A 23,580-nucleotide genomic window follows, 5' to 3' on the forward strand; every position below is an offset into this window, starting at 1 on the left:
CCTGGCATAGAAAAGCAACTGAAAAACTTGCAAACAAATATCATCCGATCTGGATGAAAGCCCAATTCAGTTATACAAAGAGCACTCTACAGAATTAGCTCCTTAATTTAGCTTGCATTTATCACAAATCTCTTGACCAGCACAAAGTTTCAAGCCACTGGAAAAAAGTGCAGGTGACTTCTGTATTTAAGAAGGGTAAAAGAATGGAGCCGCAGAATTACAATTTAACTTCTTTAAAATTGATTTGCAGCAGAATTCTTGAACATATTCATAGTTTCTGTCCATGAATCAGCATGCTTTTAGAGAGCATTGCTTGTGCAAAACTCTGCTTGCTCTTTTCTCGCCTGATATCCTGCAAACCACAGATGAAGAGCAACAGGCAGATTCCATTTTCCTAGATTTCCAAAAAGCATTCTGTGTGGTGCCTCACTGCTGACGGTTAATGAAGGTGTAAGCATATGGGATATGTCTGTAGGAATGTGAATGGCTTGTTAAGTAGTGGAACCCAGTAAATTGTCCTTGATAGCTAGTGTTCATCAGAGAGCAGGATATTGTCAGTAGTGCACTGGAGAAATGTTATAGGGCCACTGTTATTCTCTGTATATGCAAATGATCTGATGGACAGGATGATGAGCAGCAATATGTGGCTGTTTGCTGATTAGCTCACCAGATCTGAAAGGAATTCCAATTTGATTTTACAAAGAGTATTCTATGGCATTGGCCCCTTCCGTAGCTTGCATTTATTGTGAATCTCTCACTCAGTGCAAAGTTCCAAGAATTTCAAAAAAGCTGGTATCTCCTGTGCATAAGAAAGGCAAAAGAATGGACCCACAAAATTACAGACTAATCTCCATAACATCAATGGGCAGCACAAGTCTTGAACATATTTTCGGTTCAAATATAATAAATTTCCCTGAGATAGAAAGCATCACTCATGCAACTGCCATTTGAAGCTGATTGTAAAAGATTCTGCTGCTGCAAAAATGCATTTTTTGTAAGGATCACAAAGATTGGATAAGAAAAATTAGAGATTGTGTGAAGGCTAGTAGATAGTCATTATTCCCTCACAGTATTTGTGAGCAGAACAGGAAAGGAAAGGACTAGTAGTGGTACAAGGTAGCTTCCACCATCTACCATATTGTGGTTTGTGGAGTATGCATGTAGACCAGAATGTAGTGAGCAAGGGGTTTTTCTGCAAACAGAAGTTTGGATGTACACTCCTGGAAATTGAAATAAGAGCACCGTGAATTCATTGTCCCAGGAAGGGGAAACTTTATTGACACATTCCTGGGTTCAGATACATCACATGATCACACTGACAGAACCACAGGCACATAGACACAGGCAACATAGCATGCACAATGTTGGCACTAGTACAGTGTATATCCACCTTTCGCAGCAATGCAGGCTGCTATTCTCCCATGGAGACGATCATAGAGATGCTGGATGTACTCCTGTGGAACGGCTTGCCATGCCATTTCCACCTGGCGCCTCAGTTGGACCAGCGTTCGCGCTGGACGTGCAGACCGCGTGAGACGACGCTTCATGCAGTCCCAAACATGCTCAATGGGGGACAGATCCGGAGATCTTGCTGGTCAGGGTAGTTGACTTACACCTTCTAGAGCACGTTGGGTGGCACGGGATACATGCAGACGTGCATTGTCCTGTTGGAACAGCAAGTTCCCTTGCCGGTCTAGGAATGGTAGAACGATGGGTTCGATGACGGTTTGGATGTACCGTGCACTATTCAGTGTCCCCTCGACGATCACCAGAGGTGTACGGCCAGTGTAGGAGATCACTCCCCACACCATGATGCCGGGTGTTGGCCCTGTGTGCCTCGGTCGTATGCAGTCCTGATTGTGGCGCTCACCTGCACGGCGCCAAACACGCATACGACCATCATTGGCACCAAGGCAGAAGCGACTCTCATCGCTGAAGACGACACGTCTCCATTCGTCCCTCCATTCACACCTGTCGCAACACCACTGGAGGCGGGCTGCACGATGTTGGGGCGTGAGCGGAAGATGGCCTAACGGTGTGCGGGACCATAGCCCAGCTTCATGGAGAAGGTTGCGAATGGTCCTCGCCGATACCCCAGGAGCAACAGTGTCCCTAATTTGCTGGGAAGTGGCGGTGCGGTCCCCTACAGCACTGGGTAGGATCCTACGGTCTTGGCGTGCATCCGTGCATCGCTACGGTCCGGTCCCAGGTCGACGGGCACGTGCACCTTCCGCCGACCACTGGCGATAACATCGATGTACTGTGGAGACCTCACGCCCCACGTGTTGAGCAATTTGGCAGTACGTCCACCCGGCCTCCCGCATGCCCACTATACGCCCTCGCTCGAAGTCCGTCAACTGCACATACAGTTCACGTCCACGCTGTCGCGGCATGCTACCAGTGTTAAAGACTGCGATGGAGCTCCGTATGCCACGGCAAACTGGCTGACACTGACGGCGGCGGTGTACAAATCCTGCGCAGCTAGCGCCATTCGACGGCCAACACCGTGGTTCCTGGTGTGTCCGCTGTGCCGTGCGTGTGATCATTGCTTGTACAGCCCTCTCGCAGTGTCCGGAGCAAGTATGGTGGGTCTGACACACCGGTGTCAATGTGTTCTTTTTTCCATTTCCAGGAGTGTATGTAGCTTTCAGAATGTTATACATTTGTTACTCTATATGCTCTAGGATTTAGTTGAAATATATCTGAGGTTGACAGACTAAAGGCCGAAATACTAAATGTCTTCTTCCAAAGCTGTTTCACAGAGGAAGACTGCACTGTGGTTCCTTCTCTAGATTGTCGTACAAAATGGTAGATATCGAAATAAACGACAGAGGGATAGAGAAACAATTAAAATCGCTCAAAAGAGGGAAGGCTGCTGGACCTGATGGGATACCAGCTGTTTCACAGAGGAAGACTGCACTGTGGTTCCTTCTCTAGATTGTCATACAAAATGGTAGATATCGAAATAGACGACAGAGGGATAGAGAAACAATTAAAATCGCTCAAAAGAGGGAAGGCTGCATGGACCTGATGGGATACCAGTTCGATTTTACACAGAGTACGCGAAGGAACTTGCCCCATTCTTGCAGCGGTGTACCATAGGTCTCTACAAGAGTGAAGCGTTCCAAAGGATTGGAAAAGGGTACAGGTCATCCCCGTTTTCAAGAAGGGACGTCGAACAGATGTGCAGAACTATAGACCTATATCTCTAATGTCGATCAGTTGTAGAATTTTGGAACACGTATCACGTTTGAGTATAATGACTTTTCTGGAGACTAGAAGTCTACTTGGCAGGAATCAGCATGGGTTTCAAAAAAGACGGTCATGTGAAACCCAGCTCGCGCTATTCGTCCACGAGACTCAGAGGGCCATAGACACGGGTTCACAGGTAGATGCCGTGTTTCTCGACTTCCGCAAGGCGTTTGACACAGTTCCCCACAGTCATTTAATGAACAAAGTAAGAGCATACGGACTATCAGACCAACTGTGTGATTGGATTGAGGAGTTCCTAGATAACAGAACGCAGCATGTCATTCTCAATGGAGAGAAGTCTTCCGAAGTAAGAGTGATTTCAGGTGTGCCACAGGGGAGTGTCATAGGACCGTTGCTATTCACAATATACATAAATGACATGGTGGATGACATCGGAAGTTCACTGAGGCTTTTTGCAGATGATGCTGTGGTGTATCAAGAGGTAGCAACAATGAAAAATTGTACTGAAATGCAGGAGGATCTGCAGCGAATTGATGCATGGTGCAGGGAATGGCAATTGAATCTCAATGTAGACAAGTGTAATGTGCTGCGAATACATAGAAAGATAGATCCCTTATCATTTAGCTACAAAATAGCAGGTCAGCAACTGGGAGCAGTTAATTCCATAAATTATCTGGGAGTACGCATTAGGAGTGATTTAAAATGGAATGTTTATATAAAGTTGATCGTCGGTAAAGCAGATGGCAGACAGAGATTCATTGGAAGAATCCTAAGGAAATGCAATCTGAAAACAAAGGAAGTAGGTTACAGTACGCTTGTTCACCCACTGCTTGAATGCTGCTCAACAGTGTGGAATCCGTACCAGATAGGGTTGATAGAAGAGATAGAGAAGATCCAACGGAGAGCAGCGCACTTCGTTACAGGGTCATTTAGTAATCGCAAAAGCATTTCAGAGATGATAGATAAACTCCAGTGGAAGACTCTGCAGGAGAGACGCTCAGTAGCTCGGTACGGGCTTTTGTTAAAGTTTCGAGAACATACCTTCACTGTTGAGTCAAGCAGTATATTGCTCCCTCCTACGTATATCGCGCAAAGAGACCATGAGGATAAAATCAGAGAGATTAGAGACCACACAGAAGCATACCGAAAATCCTTCTTTCCACGAACAATACGAGACTGGAATAGAAGGGAGAACCGATAGAGGTACTCAAGTTACCCTCCGCCACACACTGTCAGGTGGCTTGTGGAGTATGGATGTAGATGTAGATGTAGATGTAGATGCTTGAAGTTATTGTTCATCAAATTCAGCTATTACATTTCATATTCCAATTACAAAAATTTGAGAAACATTTGTCCTGTCATATGGAAATTAGTCTGAAGCAAAGTGCTCCATAAAAGAAAAAGCATGTAAAAAAAGTTTTTTGTGTGAAACCATTTTCTGAATGTTATGTGATGCCATTAGGATAATGCAACACAATAAAGTTTCAGAAGCAGAGTAACTACTGAAAGGAAAAATATGATCATAAAAACTAATTACATTAATTAAAAATATGCAAATTATTGCTGGAATAATATAACAAAATCACCACTTCTATTGCAGACCACTGACTGACACATTATCACGTGAGACACAGTATGTGAAAGAAGAAGCAGGTCCTCCCATTAATTTCTATATTCCTAAGCGTTGTAAGGGAAGAAAGAAGAAGTGATCTTTATCAGGTGAGCAAAATGATTCAAGCAGTAAAAACTGGTCTCTGCTTGAATTATCCTGAAATCAATATAATATTACATCTGCACTGCTCTTCAGTTGTTAACATAAATGTTAATTTTTAATTTATTACAAGTGAACCTGGCAATGCTTTACAATTATTAAATACATATGGAAATTAGATGTATGTCCAGTTCCCCTCTCTCTTCACTGTCCATTAATGCCTGCCTCTCTCTCTCTGCCTCTGATCTACAGGCTTCTTTGTTGTTATTGCAAATTCAGATTCCATAGTAGTAATCTAATCAAAAGTTGATAAACCATAAATACAAGTTTTCCACTTTTTTTTGTATCACATTATTCTGTATACAATTTTTGTTTAAAAATATATACAATGAGAAAGAATTTGTGTGAGAGAAACTATTTTTCTAATCGTTTAAATGGCCTACTATTGATAGAAAACAAATCCACAGCACAGCCTTTTCTATCTTGCATTTGGCTTTAACAGAAAACCTGTACATTTTTCTTTTAAAAAATACAAAGTCTATGTGGATATGAATGTTTATGAGGATGTCCCATAAAGATGTGAAGTAAAGTGGTTAAGGAATTTTTTTAGATTTTTACTAATAACATTTCCTAATTAAATTTACACTTTATTATATATCTATCTAAAAGCAAAGATGTATATTAAAAACAAATATTCCAAGACTTACCAAGCGGGAAAACGCCGGCAGACAGGCACTAGAACAAAACACACAAACACACACACATACCTAAAAGCAAAGATGATGTGACTTTGTTCAGCCTTTGGCGAGGGCCTTTGTTCAGCTACAGACAATGGCTTTTCAGCACTCACCACCACCCGGATTTCAGCAACATCTCTCCAGCACTCTTGCCGTCGTAGTGGACATGCCGCAAGAATCTTCGGAATCCTTCAGTCAGAACATGCAGTGGAATTCACCGAGTGCCGCCAGTTTCTTCCAACCGCCAATGGTCATGGACTCTGGCTTTGCTAGCCTAGACCTTCCCACGTGTTCTCCACAGAGTGTTGGTTGGAACATTCCTACTCCTGTGTCGAACACACAATTCAATACAGTTCGTGGCGTCGCTATCTTCTGCATGCTCTACTTCCGTCCGAAGTAATAGGTGCACCTCCCCAGTGACTGCAGTGTCGAATCTGCCGAAACTACCAGACTTCAAACCCGCTCACCCGGAGTTCTGGTTTAACCCGGTTTAACAAACATTCAATGTCTGTGCTTTGGACAATGACGCACGCTTCGCCTGGCTCATGAACCATCTTCACAACAGCGTCGATTTAATTTACGATCTGGTCAAAGCACCCTTTCTAGCAGGGAAGTATGCTGTGGCGAAACAGATGATACTGGATTGTGTCTCTAAAACCAGGAGAGAGAATGTGCTACAGCTCATCTACGAAGAGTGTCTCAGCAACAGGTCTCCGTCCCAACTGTGGCGGTGCATCCATCTTCTCATCGATGAGCAAGTTATGCCTGATGACACACTCACAGAAATCTGGACTGAAAAGCTGCCTTTACCTGTCCAGACTGCAATCTCTGTGTATGAAGATAGGTCAGTAAATGAACGTTTACGCGCCGCTGACAGAGCATACTCAGCCAGGCAACATGAGCTCCGTGCACTACATTCTGGACGTGACCACACTAAGACGCTTTCTGACGCCACGCTCTTGTCTGGTGCTGCTAATAACAAGTTTGTTAAACTAGCCGGCCGGCCTGCACCTTCAATCCCCCGCAACAACAGTGCATCGGCCTCTGTGGAAGACTCTGGGGCACATACTCTGTCACCTAGCAACTACCCACAGGAGCACAGGCCCGCCCAACCTTACTGTTTCTTCCACGCGAGTTTCAGGGAGCAGGCTCACAAATGCCAGTCACCATGTTCTTACCCAAACTCCAACCGTAGGTAGGCTACAGTGCCACCTCCTGTGATGTAAACAACGGGCACCATCCCACATTGCACTCCATTTCGGACAACAACAGTAAGTGTGGTCGAGTCTATGTTTGCGATTTACGATCAGGTGTATGTTTTCTCGTAGACACTGGCGCAGATGTCTCTTTGCTGCCGGTTCGCCTAGCAACCAATAAAGTGCAACCACACAAAACAGTACTTCGTGCAGTGGACTTGTCTACCCTACAGTGTTCGGGTTCCACTTTGTATACAGTGAAACTTTCATCCGAGTGCAAGCTGGAGTGGATGTTACTAGAGTCAACAATTGAAGAACCTATTCTCGGAATTGATTTCCTCAAGCACTATCAGTTGTCACTAGATTTTGTGCAAAATACTGTGTTTTACCCACCCCTTAACAAACATATTCCTTTCGCTCCGCCGAGTGACAGTTCAGTTAACACCAAACGTGTGCAGTGCTAAGAAGTGTGTAAACCTATCCTTGGAGCTGCAATCTTGGACAAACAAGTGGCTAGTGGAGTGCGCCAAGTCTTCGAAGTTGCGGATGGAACATACGGAAATGCTGCTACATCTCCGCAACATACACCACGAGTTGGCCTCCACACTACAGTCAGTCCATGCCAATCTGATGTTCCCGTGCCCACGCACATTAACGACAATGTTGTGAACTCTGTAAACTGTGTCAGCACCCCCTTTTGTAATGATAGTGTATGCCCAAGTGCTCATGCTCCTTGCATTCCGAATGGACAATTAACTTTCCAAGCTCGTGGCAATGAACTACAGCCATCTGCTGTTTGGCCACGCCCACTCGTGCCTACAGCGCTCTTAGCGGCACGTCCAGCTACCAAGAACCAGTGTACCAACCTCGCGCATGTTAACACGAGTGCGGCCTTTACGCAGCCTATGAGTGGTTGGCACACCGGTACTTCTGTGCCCTCAGTGCCACAGCTTTGCCCGTCCGCCACTGCCTGCTCCGCTTCACGGACATGTGACTGTCATTCCGCGCGACGTATTGTGGTAGTCACTAATGGCACAGTTCATCGGTTACGTCTAACCGATGGGCCGCCCATATCGCAACGCCCGTGCCACCTCAAGCCGGAATTTATGAAAATTGCAAAAGAACAATTGGATGATCTATTACAAAAGGGAATAATTGAACCTTCTTCCGGTTCCTGTTTGACCAAAAGAAAGACGGTACTTGGTGTATGGTCGGAGACTCTAGGCGTATAAATGCCTGCACCATCATTGATAAATATCCAGTCCCACACATTGCAGACTTCAATCATGCACTTGCAGGTGCAAAGTACTTCTCTGTTTTGGACTGTAAGCACGCATTTCATCAGATTCCCATGGCTCCGGAGGATATTGAAAAGACTGCCATAACCACCCCCTTCGGGCTGTTCCAATACAAATTTATGCCGTATGGGTTAAAAAATGCCCCCCAAACGTGGCAGTGCTTCATCAATCAAACTTTATCCCATCTAGACTTTTGTTTCGTATACATGGACGACATATTGGTTTTTGCTTCTACTTTGGAACAGAGTGAGGAGCGTGTTCAAGCCGTGACAGATATTTTAGCAGCCGCTGGTATTGAACTGAACAATAAAAAGACTCAATTGCACCAGTCATCCATCACATTCCTAAGTTATGTTGTTTCATCGGGTGTCTGACACCACCGCAGGACAAGATCAAGCCTGTTCTCGAGATGCTACGCCCTCAGAACTATAGGGAATTACGCAGGTTCATCAGAACAGTTAATTATTATCGAAAACATTTGCCAGCCGCTTCTGCGGTGCACGCTCCTCTCACAGATGCTCTCGCTGGCCCACAAACTTCTGGCACCCGCCAGGTCCCATGGACACCAGACATGGACAAGGCATTTAACAAACTCAAACAGCTGTTGGCCTCCGCTGTCACTATTGCTCACCCACGTGCGGACGCCACAATGTTTATCACTACTGATGCTAGTGACAATGCTATCAGCGCAGTACTGAGTCAGACATACAACGATGTTACGACCCCCCTGCAGTTTTTCTCAAAAAAACTAAACAACGCCCAGAAGAAATACTCAGCATTCGACAGAGAATTGCTTGCAGTTTATGAGGCCATAAGGCACTTCAAAACTGATGTTGAGGGACGAGATTTCTTTGTGCTCACTGATCACAAGCCATTGGTTCCTGCCATAAAAAATCCTGTGGCTGATCCGCCCCCATGACGCTTTCGTCACATCGATTACATCTTACAATTTACAAATGACATTCGCTACATCCGAGGAGCGGACAAATTTGGTTGCTGATTTTCTCTCGCGTGTTGGTGCTGTCACAATCTTAATTGACTTAACAGACCTACCTCGGTTGCAATCGGCAGACCCCGATACCATGCAGTTAATTTCGGACCACAGCTCCTCTCTCCAACCGGTACGCTCTACTTTCCCTGGCGTATCTCACTTAGTGTGGTGTAATGAATCGACTGGTACATTGCGGCCATTCATTCATAAGCCCCTTCAATGCCAGGTCTTTGACAAACTACATACATTAGCACATCCCGGTGTCAAAGCTTCCACCTGTCTGGTAGCTGAACGGTTTGTCTGGAGAGACATGTGCCGCGACTGTCAGTCTTGGGCAAGGGCATGCATGTTGTGTCAACAGAACAAAGTTTCCAGGCACACTTCCCCACCCCTTGGCTGCTTTGCCCAACCACCAGGCTGGTTTCACCATGTTCATGTTGACCTCGTAGGCCCTTTGCCCCCCTCCGAGGGTTTCCGTTACTTGTTTACAGCTATTGACAGGATGACTCGTTGGGCTGAGGCTGTGCCTATTCCGAACATTACCTCTGAGACAGTATGTCGAGCATTCTTAGATTCGTAGATCTCTAGATTTGGCTCACCTGTTTACCTCACCACTGACCAGGGGCGACAATTCAAGTCTTCAGTTTTCTCTTACTTGTGTAAAATGTGTGGTATTGTCAAAATTCATACTTCTGCATACCACCTCCAAAGTAATGGGCTTGTCGAGTGATGGCATCACACCTTAAAGTCTGCCCTGCGTTGCCATGACTCACAATGGATAGAGGCACTGCCCTTTGTGCTTCTTGGCCTTTGTGCGACTTTCAAGGAAGACCTCAAGGGCTCCGTAGCCGAGTTTGTGTATGGCCAACCTCTGGTTTTGCCTGGAGAATTAGTCACTCTCACCCCATTTCCATGGCCCTCTGAACTCCCTTCACTTCTCGAGCAGGTGCGCTTGCACTGCAGCAAAATTCAGCCACCACCTCCGGCTGCTCATACACCTCCGTGCATGTACGTACCACGCACGCTAGACTCTTGTGAGTACGTGTTTCTCAGAGACAACTCAATCAAAGCCCCACTTCAGTCACCCTACACAGCTCCTTACAAGGTAGTCAAATGCTCTGAGAATAACATGGATCTCCTCATAAAAGACTCTGTAACCACGGTCTCACTCAATCGATTGAAACCAGCTTTCATTGAGCCTCAGGTGAACCTCCCTGATTCTGCCCCTATTTCTCCCACTCCTGCTTCGAGTGGCCATCCATCTTCCCATACCATGCATTCTGGTATGGATTCTCCACAGCGTGCTTCTCTGATGAGCACTGCTCCTTCTCCTCATTCACCTAATTCAAGTGGCCAATCTTTTCGGGGCTTCACTCCTCACAATCCTCTCAGTTGAACTGCCAACCACTCAGATTCTACCATAGCGTTACCATCTTCATGTGACATCTCTTTGTCACGCCATTCAGTCCACGCTGGCTCCTCGTTGCCTTCGGTCACGCTCCCTCGTCTGTCAGCTGATCGCCCGAGGTTGTCTCCTGCGCAGTCCAGTGCACCTGTCACCCCCCACTTAGCAAATGCTTCCCCCTGCCACGGCTTTCCCACACCTCTGCCTCCCTACCATTGCTCGTACAGGTGCCACCCAAGAATTCACAACACATGTACACCCTGATGGCATACATAAATTATCGGTTGTCGTAGATGGAGATACGGTGTGTGTGGTACTCGTGTGTGACAATGTTGAGGGAGGAAGTGCAAAATCTCATGTGGTGCGCCGCTTTAAATTGAGCAGAAGTTCTGCGTGTAGCAATTTGCGTGCCTTTGTTAGGCCTTCTGGCAAGGTGATTCTCCGCCTGCCGGATGACAAAGTGCTACACCTCCACTCCAGGATGGGACGTTGTCTTCAGGCACCGGCGTCACTTGCTGACTTTGCCGTCGACGTACCGGGTTTCAGCCCCCGGTCTACTACCAATCGACCGCTTCCGCCTGATGCAGAAGAACTGTATGTTACCTTCCTAACTTCTCACCCCCCCCCCCCAATTCACAGGAATGTACTCCATACTCAGTGGGGGGGGGGGGGGGGAGGAGGCTACATGGCGTTGTTTTACTACATTGCTGAGATTGGGTTGTGATATTAGTTACATGAGCAAGTTTGGGTCTGTGATACTGCAAACTTAGTTGTAGCCATATATGTCACATGAAGTGCTAGGTGTCAGATTTGTCAAGTATTGTTTGATTTTGTTGTATCATGGATTTCATTTGAGCCATAGAGGTCAAGCAAAATTTCTGACATCAGGTTTTGGAGCTATATGTGGATTATGGTACTGTGGACTTTGTATGAGCTGTAAGTTGTTGTTACTGTTATTATGGTCTTAGTCCAAAGACTGGTTTGATGTAGCTGTCCACGCTATTCTACCCTGTGCAAACCTCTTCATTTCTGAATAACTAGTGCAAGCTACATATTTTGAACCTGATAAATGTATTCTTCTTTTGGACTCTCTCTACAATTTCTACAATTCCCTCAAATACTAAATTGGTGCTCTATTGATGTTTCAGAATGTGACCTGTCAACATATCTTTTCTTTCAGTCATGTTATACCACAAATTTCTTTCTTCCCGAATTCTGTTCAAAATCTCCTGATTTTCAACAGGCTTATGTAACAATACATTTCAAAATCTTCCTTTTTCTTTTTGTCTGAATTGTTTATCATCCATGTTTCACTTCCATATAAGGCTACATTCTGGACAAATACCATCAGAAAAGACTTCCTAACACTTAAATCTATATTCCATGTTAACCAATTCCTCTTTTTAAGAAACATTTTTCTTGCAATTGCCAGTCTACATTTTATATCCTCTCTACTTCAGCTATCTTTGGTTATTTTACTGCCCAAATAGCGGAACTCATCTACTACTTTTAGTGCGTCTTTTCATAATATAATTCCCTCAGGATCATCTGATTTTATTTGACTACATTCCATTGCCTTTGTTTTCATTTTGTTGATATTCATCTTATATTCTCCTATCAAGAAAATACTCTGCCCATTCCATTCAACTGTTCTTCCAAGTCCTTTGCTGTCTCTGACAGAATTATAATGTCACTGGAAAACCTCAAAGTTTTTTTTTTTTCTTCTCCCTGAATTTTAATTCCTATGCCAAACTTTTCTTTGGTTTTCTTTACAGGTTGCTCAGTGTATGGCTTAAATAATATCAGGGATAGGCTACAACTGTGTCTCACTCCCTTCTCAACCACTGCTACATTTTCATGCCACTTGACTCTCATAACTGCCATCTGGTTTCTGTATGAGTTGTATATAGCCTTTTGTCTCTTGTATTTCACCCATGCCACCTTCAGGATTTCAAAAAGAATATGTCAGTCAGCATTGTCAAAAGGTTCTCAAAATCTACAAAAGCTATATATGTAGGTTTTCCTTTCTTTAACATAGCTTTTAAGATAAATTATATAGGGCAGTACTGTATTGTGATTTTCTGTATTTCTCTGGAATCCAAACTTATTTTCCCTGAGGTTGGCTTCTATCAGGTTTTCCATTCTTCTGTAAATAATTCATGTTAGTATTTTGCTAACATGGCTTATTAAACTAATAGTTTGGTAATATTCTAACATTTCAGCAAGTACTTGCTTTGAAATTGAAATTATTGATTTCTTCTTGAAGTCTGAGGTTGTTTAGTCTGTCTTGTACATGCAAGATATCTCAATAGATGCCAACCATCTTGGCAATTATTTATCAAACTCTTCAACCAGTTGCAGTTGATCCACATGTTTGCTACTGCACAAATGACCACAGAAGTGCCATGAGTCAGGAAATTGTCCAACACATTCTCCAGTGACATAGATTCCATCCTATCACATCTCTCTCTGTCAAGAGCTGCATGGAAACATAATGAGAATCATGTTAACTTCTGTACATAGCACTAATACAGGATACTCCAGGTGTATCGTGTATCTTGTTTAGTCATGAAGCCACATTTACCAATCATGGCCAGTTACAAAGCCAAAACATGCACTATTGGTCTGCTAACAATCCCCATCGGCTTTGTCAGTTGGAATATCAGTGTTCATGGCGTGTAAATGCGTGATGTGGGGTAGTCAACCTTCAACTCAGAGGTCTGTTTTTTATAGACAGGACAGTAAATGTACACAAATATAGCATCCTTCTAACAAACCGCCTTCAATGGATGCTAGAAGATGTTCCCCTGCAGACTATAAGGAACCTGTGATATCAATGTAATCATTGTCCAGCACATAGTGTACAAAATACTAAATCATATCTTCAACAATTGTTTCCAATTCATTAAATTGAATGCAGGAGACCTGTTCCTCAGATCTGACGACTGAAAACCTTTGTCTGTGGGGAAAGCTGAAAGATGCTGCCTACAAAGACATACTGTAGTGCCTCAAGAATTTTGATGTAAGTTCTAGAAACACTCGGCTTTCAACCGTTTCGAACACCTGATATTTTAGGTACGAGTGTGTAGGTATGAGTGTGGGAGAATGAGAACATTTCTACCGATCCCCCTGTTTCTATGTGCAGCTCGGAAGTTTGTTGTTAGAAGACTGTAAGAGGGCTGAGTCACTGATGATGACAAGTGGTTACTGCTAGCACCACAGAAGATGTGAGGAGAACTTAACGAATAATTATGTCATATTCTTTGATGTGTTAGTGTCTGTGGCGATTGTTAAAAAGACTATCGAAACAGCTGAATATAGAGTGCTGTGCACATTCTTGTATTGGACTTGCTAGAGACTAGGGACTTTTAAATTTTTTTGTGTATTTGACTTGGAGAAGTCAAGACACATATTTATATTTTCATATGGGTTTTAAACCAACTCCTAGGTCTCAATGCAGTTAATTTCTAAAGCTTGAGATACGAGTGAGATGACGAAGATATTTATATGTCTAAGAAGAGAATTTTGTTCTACATAGCAGTTCTAGTACACTGTTAATCAGCGAGTACATTGACATTAAAGTTCATGTATGCGATCAATAGATTACAGAAATAAGAAGATATTGTTTTCTGTCACCGGAAAATGTTATAACTTGGTGACCTAAGTGACAGGACCCAAAGGAAACGTGAATTTAAAGACAGAAATGGAAAGAAGATATTAGACGTTGCCATAGCAACCAAGCCTAATAGCATATAAGAACTGTTTCCAGAAATTGTATTGAGTCCAATAAACAAATGGAAGCAAGTTGCGAGTTCAACAACGTAAAAGACGTGAGAAAGTAATAGTGGAGAAAACTGGAGGGAAGACCTGATCTTTTTGACTAAGAAGATTGGGTGTCGAGAGTAAGCAGCCTTCACACATGTACATGGCACCAATGCTGATGCAGTATTCAGCCACCGACGCTGACTGCACCAGTTGCTGCTCACCGGTGCTGACTCCGCATCCACTTGCCAATGACAACGCTGAAACCAACATCTGACACCACTGGTGCCAGTGCTGTCCACTGACACTGGTTACACATTTGTTCACCAACGCAGCTATAACTATATGCCAGGTGAGCGAACAACAGTAATTGAGGGGACAATTAAATGATAAACTGTTAGTGTAGTGATTGTACTCAGTGGTGAATTTTCTTTTAGATGATTACTAGGTCTAAGATCAATAAAATTATGGATCAAGAACAGCAACAAACTCCAGAACCAACCACAGTAGTTAAGGTGAATAGGGAAATGCCAGACTTGTTAGAATTAGTGAATTTAATTCAAGCCCAGTGGGCAGATTCAGCAGCTGGAAACGCTCAAATTATTGCTTTAAGAAAGGAGATAGACTCAGTACATTCTAGATTAGATGACCAAAATGCTAAGTTGGATGACCAGAAGGCTGATTCAGCAAATCTAAGTGAAAAATTAAATGCTCAGAGTGAAATTTTAAGTAGTCAAAGTGAAACCTTGAACATTCAAGCAGCAAATATAGTTTTATTAAAGACCAAATTTGGCTCTTTAAATAATAAGGTAGAAAATCTGAAGCTAAATTTAAAGAGTGAACTCACTATTTCTTTGAATACTCTTGCAAATCACCTGTTCACTGACTTTAATCAGAGACAGAATGACACTTTAAATATTCAGATGACAAAAATAGGTTTGTTGCCCATCAAAATAGACACTCGAAGCAAAGAATCTAGAAATTGATGCGAAGGAATAGTTACTTCAGAGACTGAATGCGATGTCAAATATAACAATAATAATAATATAGAATATGAAATTAGTGAAAAATTACAATGTTGTGAAAATGTTTGTAATATTAAATTGAATTCTGTAAGACAGGAAATGAATACTTTGGAAGAGAGCACAGATCAGCATAAAGAATTAATGTCGATTATTCAGTTGAAATTCCGGTGTTATTACACAGTCGATTATTCAGCTCCAAGTGTCAGAGGTTAATATATGAACTGTTACTACATGAGCTGTCAGTTTCCAACTAAATAATGTAGGGCAGAATGTCATGGAAAAATTAGTCAACTTTGACATTAAAAATGTAAGTAGTCTGGCAGAACCTTTTGAGCTAATTATAGATCGAGAAATTACTGAGGTTCATGGTGTGGGTTCCTGTAGTCATGTCCTAGTTCATGAACCACGGGCAACGTATATGTGGTCCGTATAAGTGGTCCGTATAAGTGGTCCGAACAGTCAGGATACCAGTTACTTTGGAATAAGGCTGGGCATCTCGGACATATTCTGAGTCGTGGTCACCTTTGTGCTCATACGGCAAAGACTACCAAATCCACTGGTTAGTCCCTCAACCGTTAGGGGTAAAACTCAATGGGACTCGGGGCAAGTAAGGCTAGCAACCTGCTTCCCCGATACTTTAAATATGATGCTGGCAACAATCAGAGCAAAATGCCTTGGACCTTTGGAGGTGACGGAGTCCCACCTTTAACTGACAAACCAGGGACTCCTAAGATACGACTTGGCAAACAAATGGTAACGAGATGGGGAGCTATTAATATCAATGGGGGCTACCCTGGGAAGAAGGTAGAGCTGGCAGAGGCTGCAAGTAAGATGGGGCTGGACGTTTTAGCTGTTAGTGACATTCGGGTGAGAAAGGAGAGGAAGTGGGAGAATACGAGGTCTACCTGTCAGGAGTCAAAGCAGGAATAGCACAATCTGGTGCAGGGATTTACATCAGGAAAGAAATGGAACCCAGCGTAGTTGCAGTAAGATATGTAAACGAACGACTGATGTGGGTAGATTTGACAGTGTCTAGCAAGAAAATTAGGATTGTGTCAGTATATTCGCATCGTGAAGGGACAGATCAAGATAAGATGGATAGTTTTTATGAGGCACTCAGTGATGTAGTTTTTAGAGTAAAGGACAAGGACAGTGTTCTGCTCATGGGTGATTTTAATGCCAGGATTGGAAATCGAACAGAAGGGTATCAAAAGGTTATGGGTAAATTTGGAGAGGATATGGAGGCCAACAGGAAAGGGAAACAACTCTTGGATTTCTGTGCCAGCATGGGCTTAGTAATCACAAATTCCTTTTTTAAACATAAGACCATTCACCAGTATACTTGGGAAGGCAGGGGAACCAGATCTGTCATTGACTATATAATAACAGATCAGGAATTCACGAAGGCTGTAAGGGACACATGTGTATTCAGGGGATTCTTTGATGACACTGATCATTATTTAATCTGCAGTGAAATAGGGATTGTGAGGCCAAAAGTGCAGGAGGTCAGGTCCATATGTAGGAGGATAAGAGTGGAGAAACTTCAGGATAAGGAAATCAGGCTCAAGTACAAACAGCGATCTCAGAAAGGTACCAGTTAGTTGAATGTAGTCAATTACAGTCATTGGAAAATAAATGGACAAGGTACGGGACACAGTACTAGAAGTGGCTAAAGAATGTCTTGGAACAGTAGTGTGTAAAAGTAGGATGAAGCAAACAGCTTGGTGGAATGACACAGTCAAGGCAGCCTGTAAAAGGAAAAAGAAGGCGTATCAAAAATGGCTACATACTAGAACTCAGGTAGACAGAGAAAGTTATGTTGAAGAAAGAAACAAAGCCAAACAGATGATTTCAGCATCCAAGAAGAAATCTTGGGAAGACTTTGGAAACAGGTTGGAGACTATGGGTCAAGCTGCTGGAAAACCTTTCTGGAGTGTAATTAGCAGTCTTCGAAAGGGCCAAGTATTTTGGACAGGTCAGGAAAACTGCTGGTGAATCCTGTGGATGCCTTGGGCAGATGGAGGGAATATTTTGAAGAGTTGCTCAATGTAAGTGAAAATACGATCAGCAATGTTTCAGATTTCGAGGTAGAATGGGGTAGGAATGAGGATGGAAATAAAATCACATTTGAGGAAGTGGAGAAAATGGTCAATAGATTGCAGTGCAATCAAGCAGCTGGGGTGGATGAAATTAAGTCGGAACTCTTCAAATATAGTGGAACGTTGGGTCTTAAATGGCTACACAGGATAATTGAAATGGCCTGGAAGTCGGGACAGGTTCCATCAGACTGGACAAAAGCAGTAATCACACCAATCTTTAAACATGGAAACAGAAAAGATTGTAACAACTACAGAGGTATCTCTTTAATCAGCGTTGTGGGTAAAATCTTCTCAGGTATTGTTGAAAGGAAAGTGCGAGTATTAGTTGAGGACCAATTGGATGAAAATCAGTGTGGGTTTAGGTCTCTTAGAGGTTGTCAGGACCAGATCTTTAGCTTACGGCAAATAATGGAGAAGTGTTATGAGTGGAACAGGGAACTGTATCTATGTTTTATAGATCTAGAAAAGGCATATGACCGGGTTCCTAGGAGAAAGTTATTGTCTGTTCTACGAGATTATGGAATAGGAGGCAAACTTTTGCAAGCAATTGAAGGTCTTTACATGGATAGTCAGGCAGCAGTTAGAGTTGACGGTAAATTGAGTTCATGGTTCAGAGTAGTTTCAGGGGTAAGACAAGGCTGCAACCTGTCTCCACTGTTGTTCATATTATTTATGGATCATATGTTGAAAACAATAGACTGGCTGGGTGAGATCAAGATATGTGAACACAAAATAAGCAGTCTTGCATATGCGGATGACTTAGTTGTGATGGCAGATTCGATTGAAAGTAAGCAAAGTAATATTTCAGAGCTAGATCAGAAATGTAAGTACTATGGTATGAAGATTAGCATCTCCAAAACGAAAGTAATGTCAGTGGGAAAGAAATATAAACGGATTGAGTGCCAAATAGGAGGAACAGTTAGAACAGGTGGATAGTTTCAAGTACTTAGGATGCATATTCTCACAGGATGGCAACATAGTGGAAGAACTGGAAGCGAGGTATAGCAAAGCTAATGCAGTGAGCGCTCATCTACGATCTACTCTCTTCTGCAAGAAGGAAGTCAGTACCAATACTAAGTTATCTGTGCACCATTCAATCTTTCGACCAACTTTGTTGTATGGGAGTGAAAGCTGGGTGGATTCAGGTTACCTTATCAACAAGGTTGAGGTTACGGATATGAAAGTAGCTAGGATGATTGCAGGTACTAGTAGAAGGGAACAATGGCAGGAGGGTGTCCACAATGAGGAAATCAAAGAAAAACTGGGAATGAACTCTATAGATGTAGCAGTCAGGGCGAACAGGCTTAGATGGTGGGGTCATGTTACATGCATGGGAGAAGCAAGGTTGCCCAAGAGACTCATGGGTTCAGCAGTAGAGGGTAGGAGGAGTCAGGGCAGACCAAGGAGAAGGTACCTGGATTCAGTTAAGAATGATTTTGAAGTAATAGGTTTAACATCAGAAGAGGCACCAATGTTAGCACTGAATAGGAGATCATGGAGGAATTTTATAAGGGGGCTATGCTCCAGACTGAACGCTGAAAGGCATAATCAGTCTTAAATGATGATGATGATTATTATTATGATGAAATTACTGAGGGTATAATCTCTGGAAATGTTTTGACTATTGCTTTTTCCAAACTTGATGATAATGGCAAGGTTACAGATGACTTGTGCGAAGAATTCAAACTTGTCCATAACAAAGTAGAAAACAGAATAACTTTACTTAATGTTGTGTTTCCCAGTAAAATGGTAATTGTTTTGATATGGGGAGACTTTCACACAAAATTTAATGTGAAGTCTTGGTCTTTAAGTAATCAAGTGAGATTAATGTCAGATCCATGTGATCCGGGCAGAGTCACGTCTCCCAGGGATGTTACCATTCTGTGTTAACAGGCGGAGTGACAACTGTAGTATTTTTCCTGTACCGAATTCACTTCAAATATCAAACTATTCTATAATCTATTCTTGAATTCTTATACTATCCTATTATCCTATTGCTTCTGCATACTTGTCTATAGTTGGCTGATGAGCGAAGCAGGTCATTGCTATCAAGCCCATACTGCTTCTTGTAGTAACAGCAATAAGTGATTATATCACTATTTGTGGTCTCAAATGAGTTATGTTGGCTTCTGGTCCACACTATGTAATCAACATGATAAATTTTGCTGTCATATCGAGTCAGGACTGAAGCATCTATTAATGTTTTCATAACATGCTCCTTAGAAGCTGTTGGATTCTGATTTGATATGTTTGCTATTACATCCAGAACTGTGTGTGTTCTCAGTACTCGGTTGTGGTGCCCAATAAGTATTTAAGTCACCTGCACACTCTGCTCTAATCAGCAGTGGTTTCGAATCCCAGCATCAGCATATAGTTTGGAAGAAGTCATCCTCAGTTGTTAGAGGATTGTGCCTGTTTAAGTCACCTGCACACTCCGCTCTAGTCAGCGGTGGTCTCAAATCCCAGCATCAGAGTACAGTTTATCTTAATTTTGCTTAAGTTATTATTTGAGAGTTATCAAGGACTATTACATTAATAGAAAATGGAAGTTTATATGAATCGTTACATAATTGTGATAACATGATACATAATTTTTACCCTTTTTGGGATACAATGTAAATGGAAGGGTTTGTATCACTTTTGGAAGGGGCGGGTAGTGTAAGTACAAGCATGACTAACACTAATCATACACCCCACCTTTCAGACAACCCTGGCAGGCAAGTGTAACTGATTCTTCGCCATTTGCCGTTCCATAGATGTTGCTAAAATTTTTCTTCATGGGCTTCAAAGGTGAAGGTGAGACTGTCCGTTCTGTAGGAGACATTTAACATCATACCTCCTCTGGCTTCTCACTCAAGTACCTGCGAAGTAGGGATCCTGGGGAAGGGGGGATGGGAAGGGTATCCCTGTCTTGGGGTTATCTTCTTTCTCTTCTTTGATCTTAACAACCATTTCTACTTTTTCCTTTCTTACTTCTCATCTGAGTACCAGTCTGTCTTTTCCCTCTTTCCATATGCATATACTTCTATTGCTGATGTCCTTATTTTCCATGATTTCCAATGACCTTCAACTTATTTCATATAAATAGGCTGAAGAATCAGGATACACAAACAAACATCTACATATACACAAAGATACACTTAAACACAAACAGGAGAATTATGAATTGGAAACCTGAAGTGATGTCAGAACCGCCAAGGGATTTTGGGATTAAAAATATATGCACATCTGAGTCGATGCACATATCACATTGCTGATATGTGTCGGTTCTGCATCGTTATTTTTTTGTCGTGTAGATCTAAGTCGATACATTTATTACATAGTTGATATGTGACAGTTCTGCATTGTTATTTTTTGTCACTCTCAAATATATATATATACATGTGCTGTGCTAGTCCTTTGAGAAAAGGCATAGTACTGGGAGTTGGTAAATACAGGTAGACATAGCATCTACTATGTGTGAGCATGATATCTGCTTATATGGTAAACGTGAGGAGTGAAAGTGGGCTCTAGGGTATTAGATAAAGTATGAGAAAGTGGAATAGAACTGTAAAGTAGATTTGTAATTTAACCAGAGAATATTTAAGAATTGTATTCAGAAAGATGTATGCAAGGGCAGTGAACCAGGAGGCCTACTCAAGAAGGATAGGGAGGGCACACTCAACATTTAGTCGATGAGAAAAAGGGTGGATAGGCAGACCTACAAAAGGCTGACCTATACTGCATGGACAGAGGCACGAAGAAGGGGATTGACCTGTACCATAGGAGGCTAGGGATAAGAAACGGGCATATCTACCAAAATGGAAGGAGAAAGGGTACTCCTAGGATCAACCCATGTAAGATATAGGTACTGTTCCTAAAGGGAAAAAGGGCAGTATCATGACAGAAGTCACAGGTTTAAAGGGATGAGTTAGTTTTGAATTCTATGCAACACTAGCATTTTTATGTTTTAGATTTACAAGTGTCAGGGGATCACTTTATTCTACCCAGAGTTCTTCCAGATTACAATAAGCAATGAATAAGTACATACGTAGGAAAAATGGGTTATGTGCACCTGGAATTTATGATTGGAAGAGGAATAGAAAACAAAGGTTTGCTTTTGGAGATTGAAAAGAGCTAACTCGCAACATGGATTGAAAGGTACACATTTTGTAATTGTTGTAAAATATGCACGGTTATTATTAAAAAACAGAGGTACTGTTAAAAGATAAAGAATTATCATCTTGTGTAATATTATTGTACATAATGAACATGTATAAAATATTGTGTGTTCGAGCTAAGGGGAGGCATATGTAGCACCTCAAGAATTTTGGTGTAAATTCTAGAAACACTCAGCCTTCAGCCATCCAATATTTTAGGTACGAGTGCGGGAGAGTGAGAACATTTCTACCGATCCACCTGTTCCTATATGCAAGTTGGAAATTTGTTGTTAGAGGACTGTAAGAGGGGTGAATCACTGACTATGTCAAGTGTTTGCCGCCAGCGCCACAGAAGATGTGAGGAGAACTCAATGAATAATTGTTATATTCTTTGATGTTTTAGTGTCTGTGGTGATTGAAAAAAATACTATTGGACAGTTGAATATAGAGTGCTATGCTCATTCATGTATTGGACTCGTTTGAGACTAGAGACTTTTAAATTATTTCATGTCTTGGCTATGAATGAAACAAGACACGTGTATGCTATTTGAATATGTGTAAATGAGTCTAATGTGCAAGGAATAGGTTAGCTTGCAGAAGTTATTATCTGTGAAAGTTGAAAATATAAAGTGATGAAACTAAAAAGTATTATATGAGTACACAAATTATTTCAAGGATAGAGAAGTATTTTAATAAATTCCCTTAACCAGATATAGTCTTCGGAGAAGAAGGTTGTAGAAGATCAACGTAGCTGATTACCCAAAGAAGAGGATTGGCTACACACAATGTTCAAGTTAACTGAACTGAGAGATGTGTGTACCATGAAACTTAATACCACACTGTCTCTTGTTGTCCAAAAATGTTAGAATACCAACTACACCCAATGATATGCAATGACACAGTACTGCAGCCTGCTTGGACATCTCTGCTGAAATATTATCAAGAGTGCAAAAGTCACTGCTTACCAGGCTGGAAGAAAAGAACAGAAATAGAATAGAATAGAATTTTTTATTCACCTTTCCGTATTTTTCATACGAAGGGCTCTGTCAAAGTTTACAGTGGTGTCAAATTTCATGCAATAATCAATTACATATACAAAAAACAACATGGGAAATAACTAGCTTATTAAGAACTAAAAGACTTTCTTTATCACTCAGAAAAGATGCATATTACAATTTTTAGTTTCTAGCAATTCTTCAATGAATAGAATTCACTGTATTTTAGCCAAATTTGTAATATGCTCTTATATTTATTAAGCAGTACTTTATGAGCTGAGAATGAGAGCTTATTGAGATATTTTATACTCAATTGTTTATAGTTATTATGGATTACAACAAGTCTTGAGAAAGGCAAATCCAATGAGAGACTATTTACGGTGTTGTGTACATGCACATTACGTCTCATTTTCAGTCTTTCCCAATTTTCTCTGCCATATATCAAACAGTTATGTACATAAAAGCTAAGTTATGCCATTATGCTGAGGCATTTCTGCAGGACCCTCTGGGTTGTAATCCTGCTAAACATCTGATTGGCTTCTTCTGCCATCTGAAAAGACATATAGCTTCTGAGAAATTTCCTCAGACGAATATTCCTTACTGCAGATGAGAATGGAAGAAAGCAGAAAATGACTGGAGCAACAACTGCTTGCTTACAATGTTCCTTAACACACAAGCTAGTTCGCTGCACAGATAACACAGGCCAATGAAAAATTTTTTTGAAAACTTTTTTTTTTTACTTTGATAGCTGATATTTATAGATTTTTATGAGCTGAATCCAAATCTAGCCTTACTTTTTTTGTATCACCCATAGTTTAAGAGCAATATGCTTTTTATTATATAGTATAAAAATCCTATGCTATATGGTAAATGGGGAAATTAATGAATTGTGTTGTTACAACAGAAGCATGGTTTGTATTTAAAGTAAGTTACTTAAAACAATGATATGTGTTAATAGAGGTTTCACTTGTCAGCTGGAATTGGTTTGTATTTTCTTTCTCTTTTTTCT

General features: G+C 41.8%; 1 protein-coding gene across 2 annotated transcripts in view; it reads left to right on the forward strand.

The window, feature by feature from the left end:
• Nucleotides 1-23,580, forward strand: part of LOC126284245 (uncharacterized) — a 181,756-nt gene that overhangs the window by 128,735 nt on the left and 29,441 nt on the right. For both annotated transcript variants that reach the window (XM_049983041.1, XM_049983042.1), the window contains one exon: nucleotides 4,814-4,932. In XM_049983041.1, the coding sequence (XP_049838998.1) occupies nucleotides 4,814-4,922 (109 nt within the window). In that variant the 3' untranslated portion in view covers nucleotides 4,923-4,932. The remainder of the gene's footprint in view (nucleotides 1-4,813; nucleotides 4,933-23,580) is intronic.

The sequence above is a fragment of the Schistocerca gregaria genome, chromosome 8 (assembly GCF_023897955.1).
Source record: "Schistocerca gregaria isolate iqSchGreg1 chromosome 8, iqSchGreg1.2, whole genome shotgun sequence".
Taxonomy (NCBI): domain Eukaryota; kingdom Metazoa; phylum Arthropoda; class Insecta; order Orthoptera; family Acrididae; genus Schistocerca; species Schistocerca gregaria.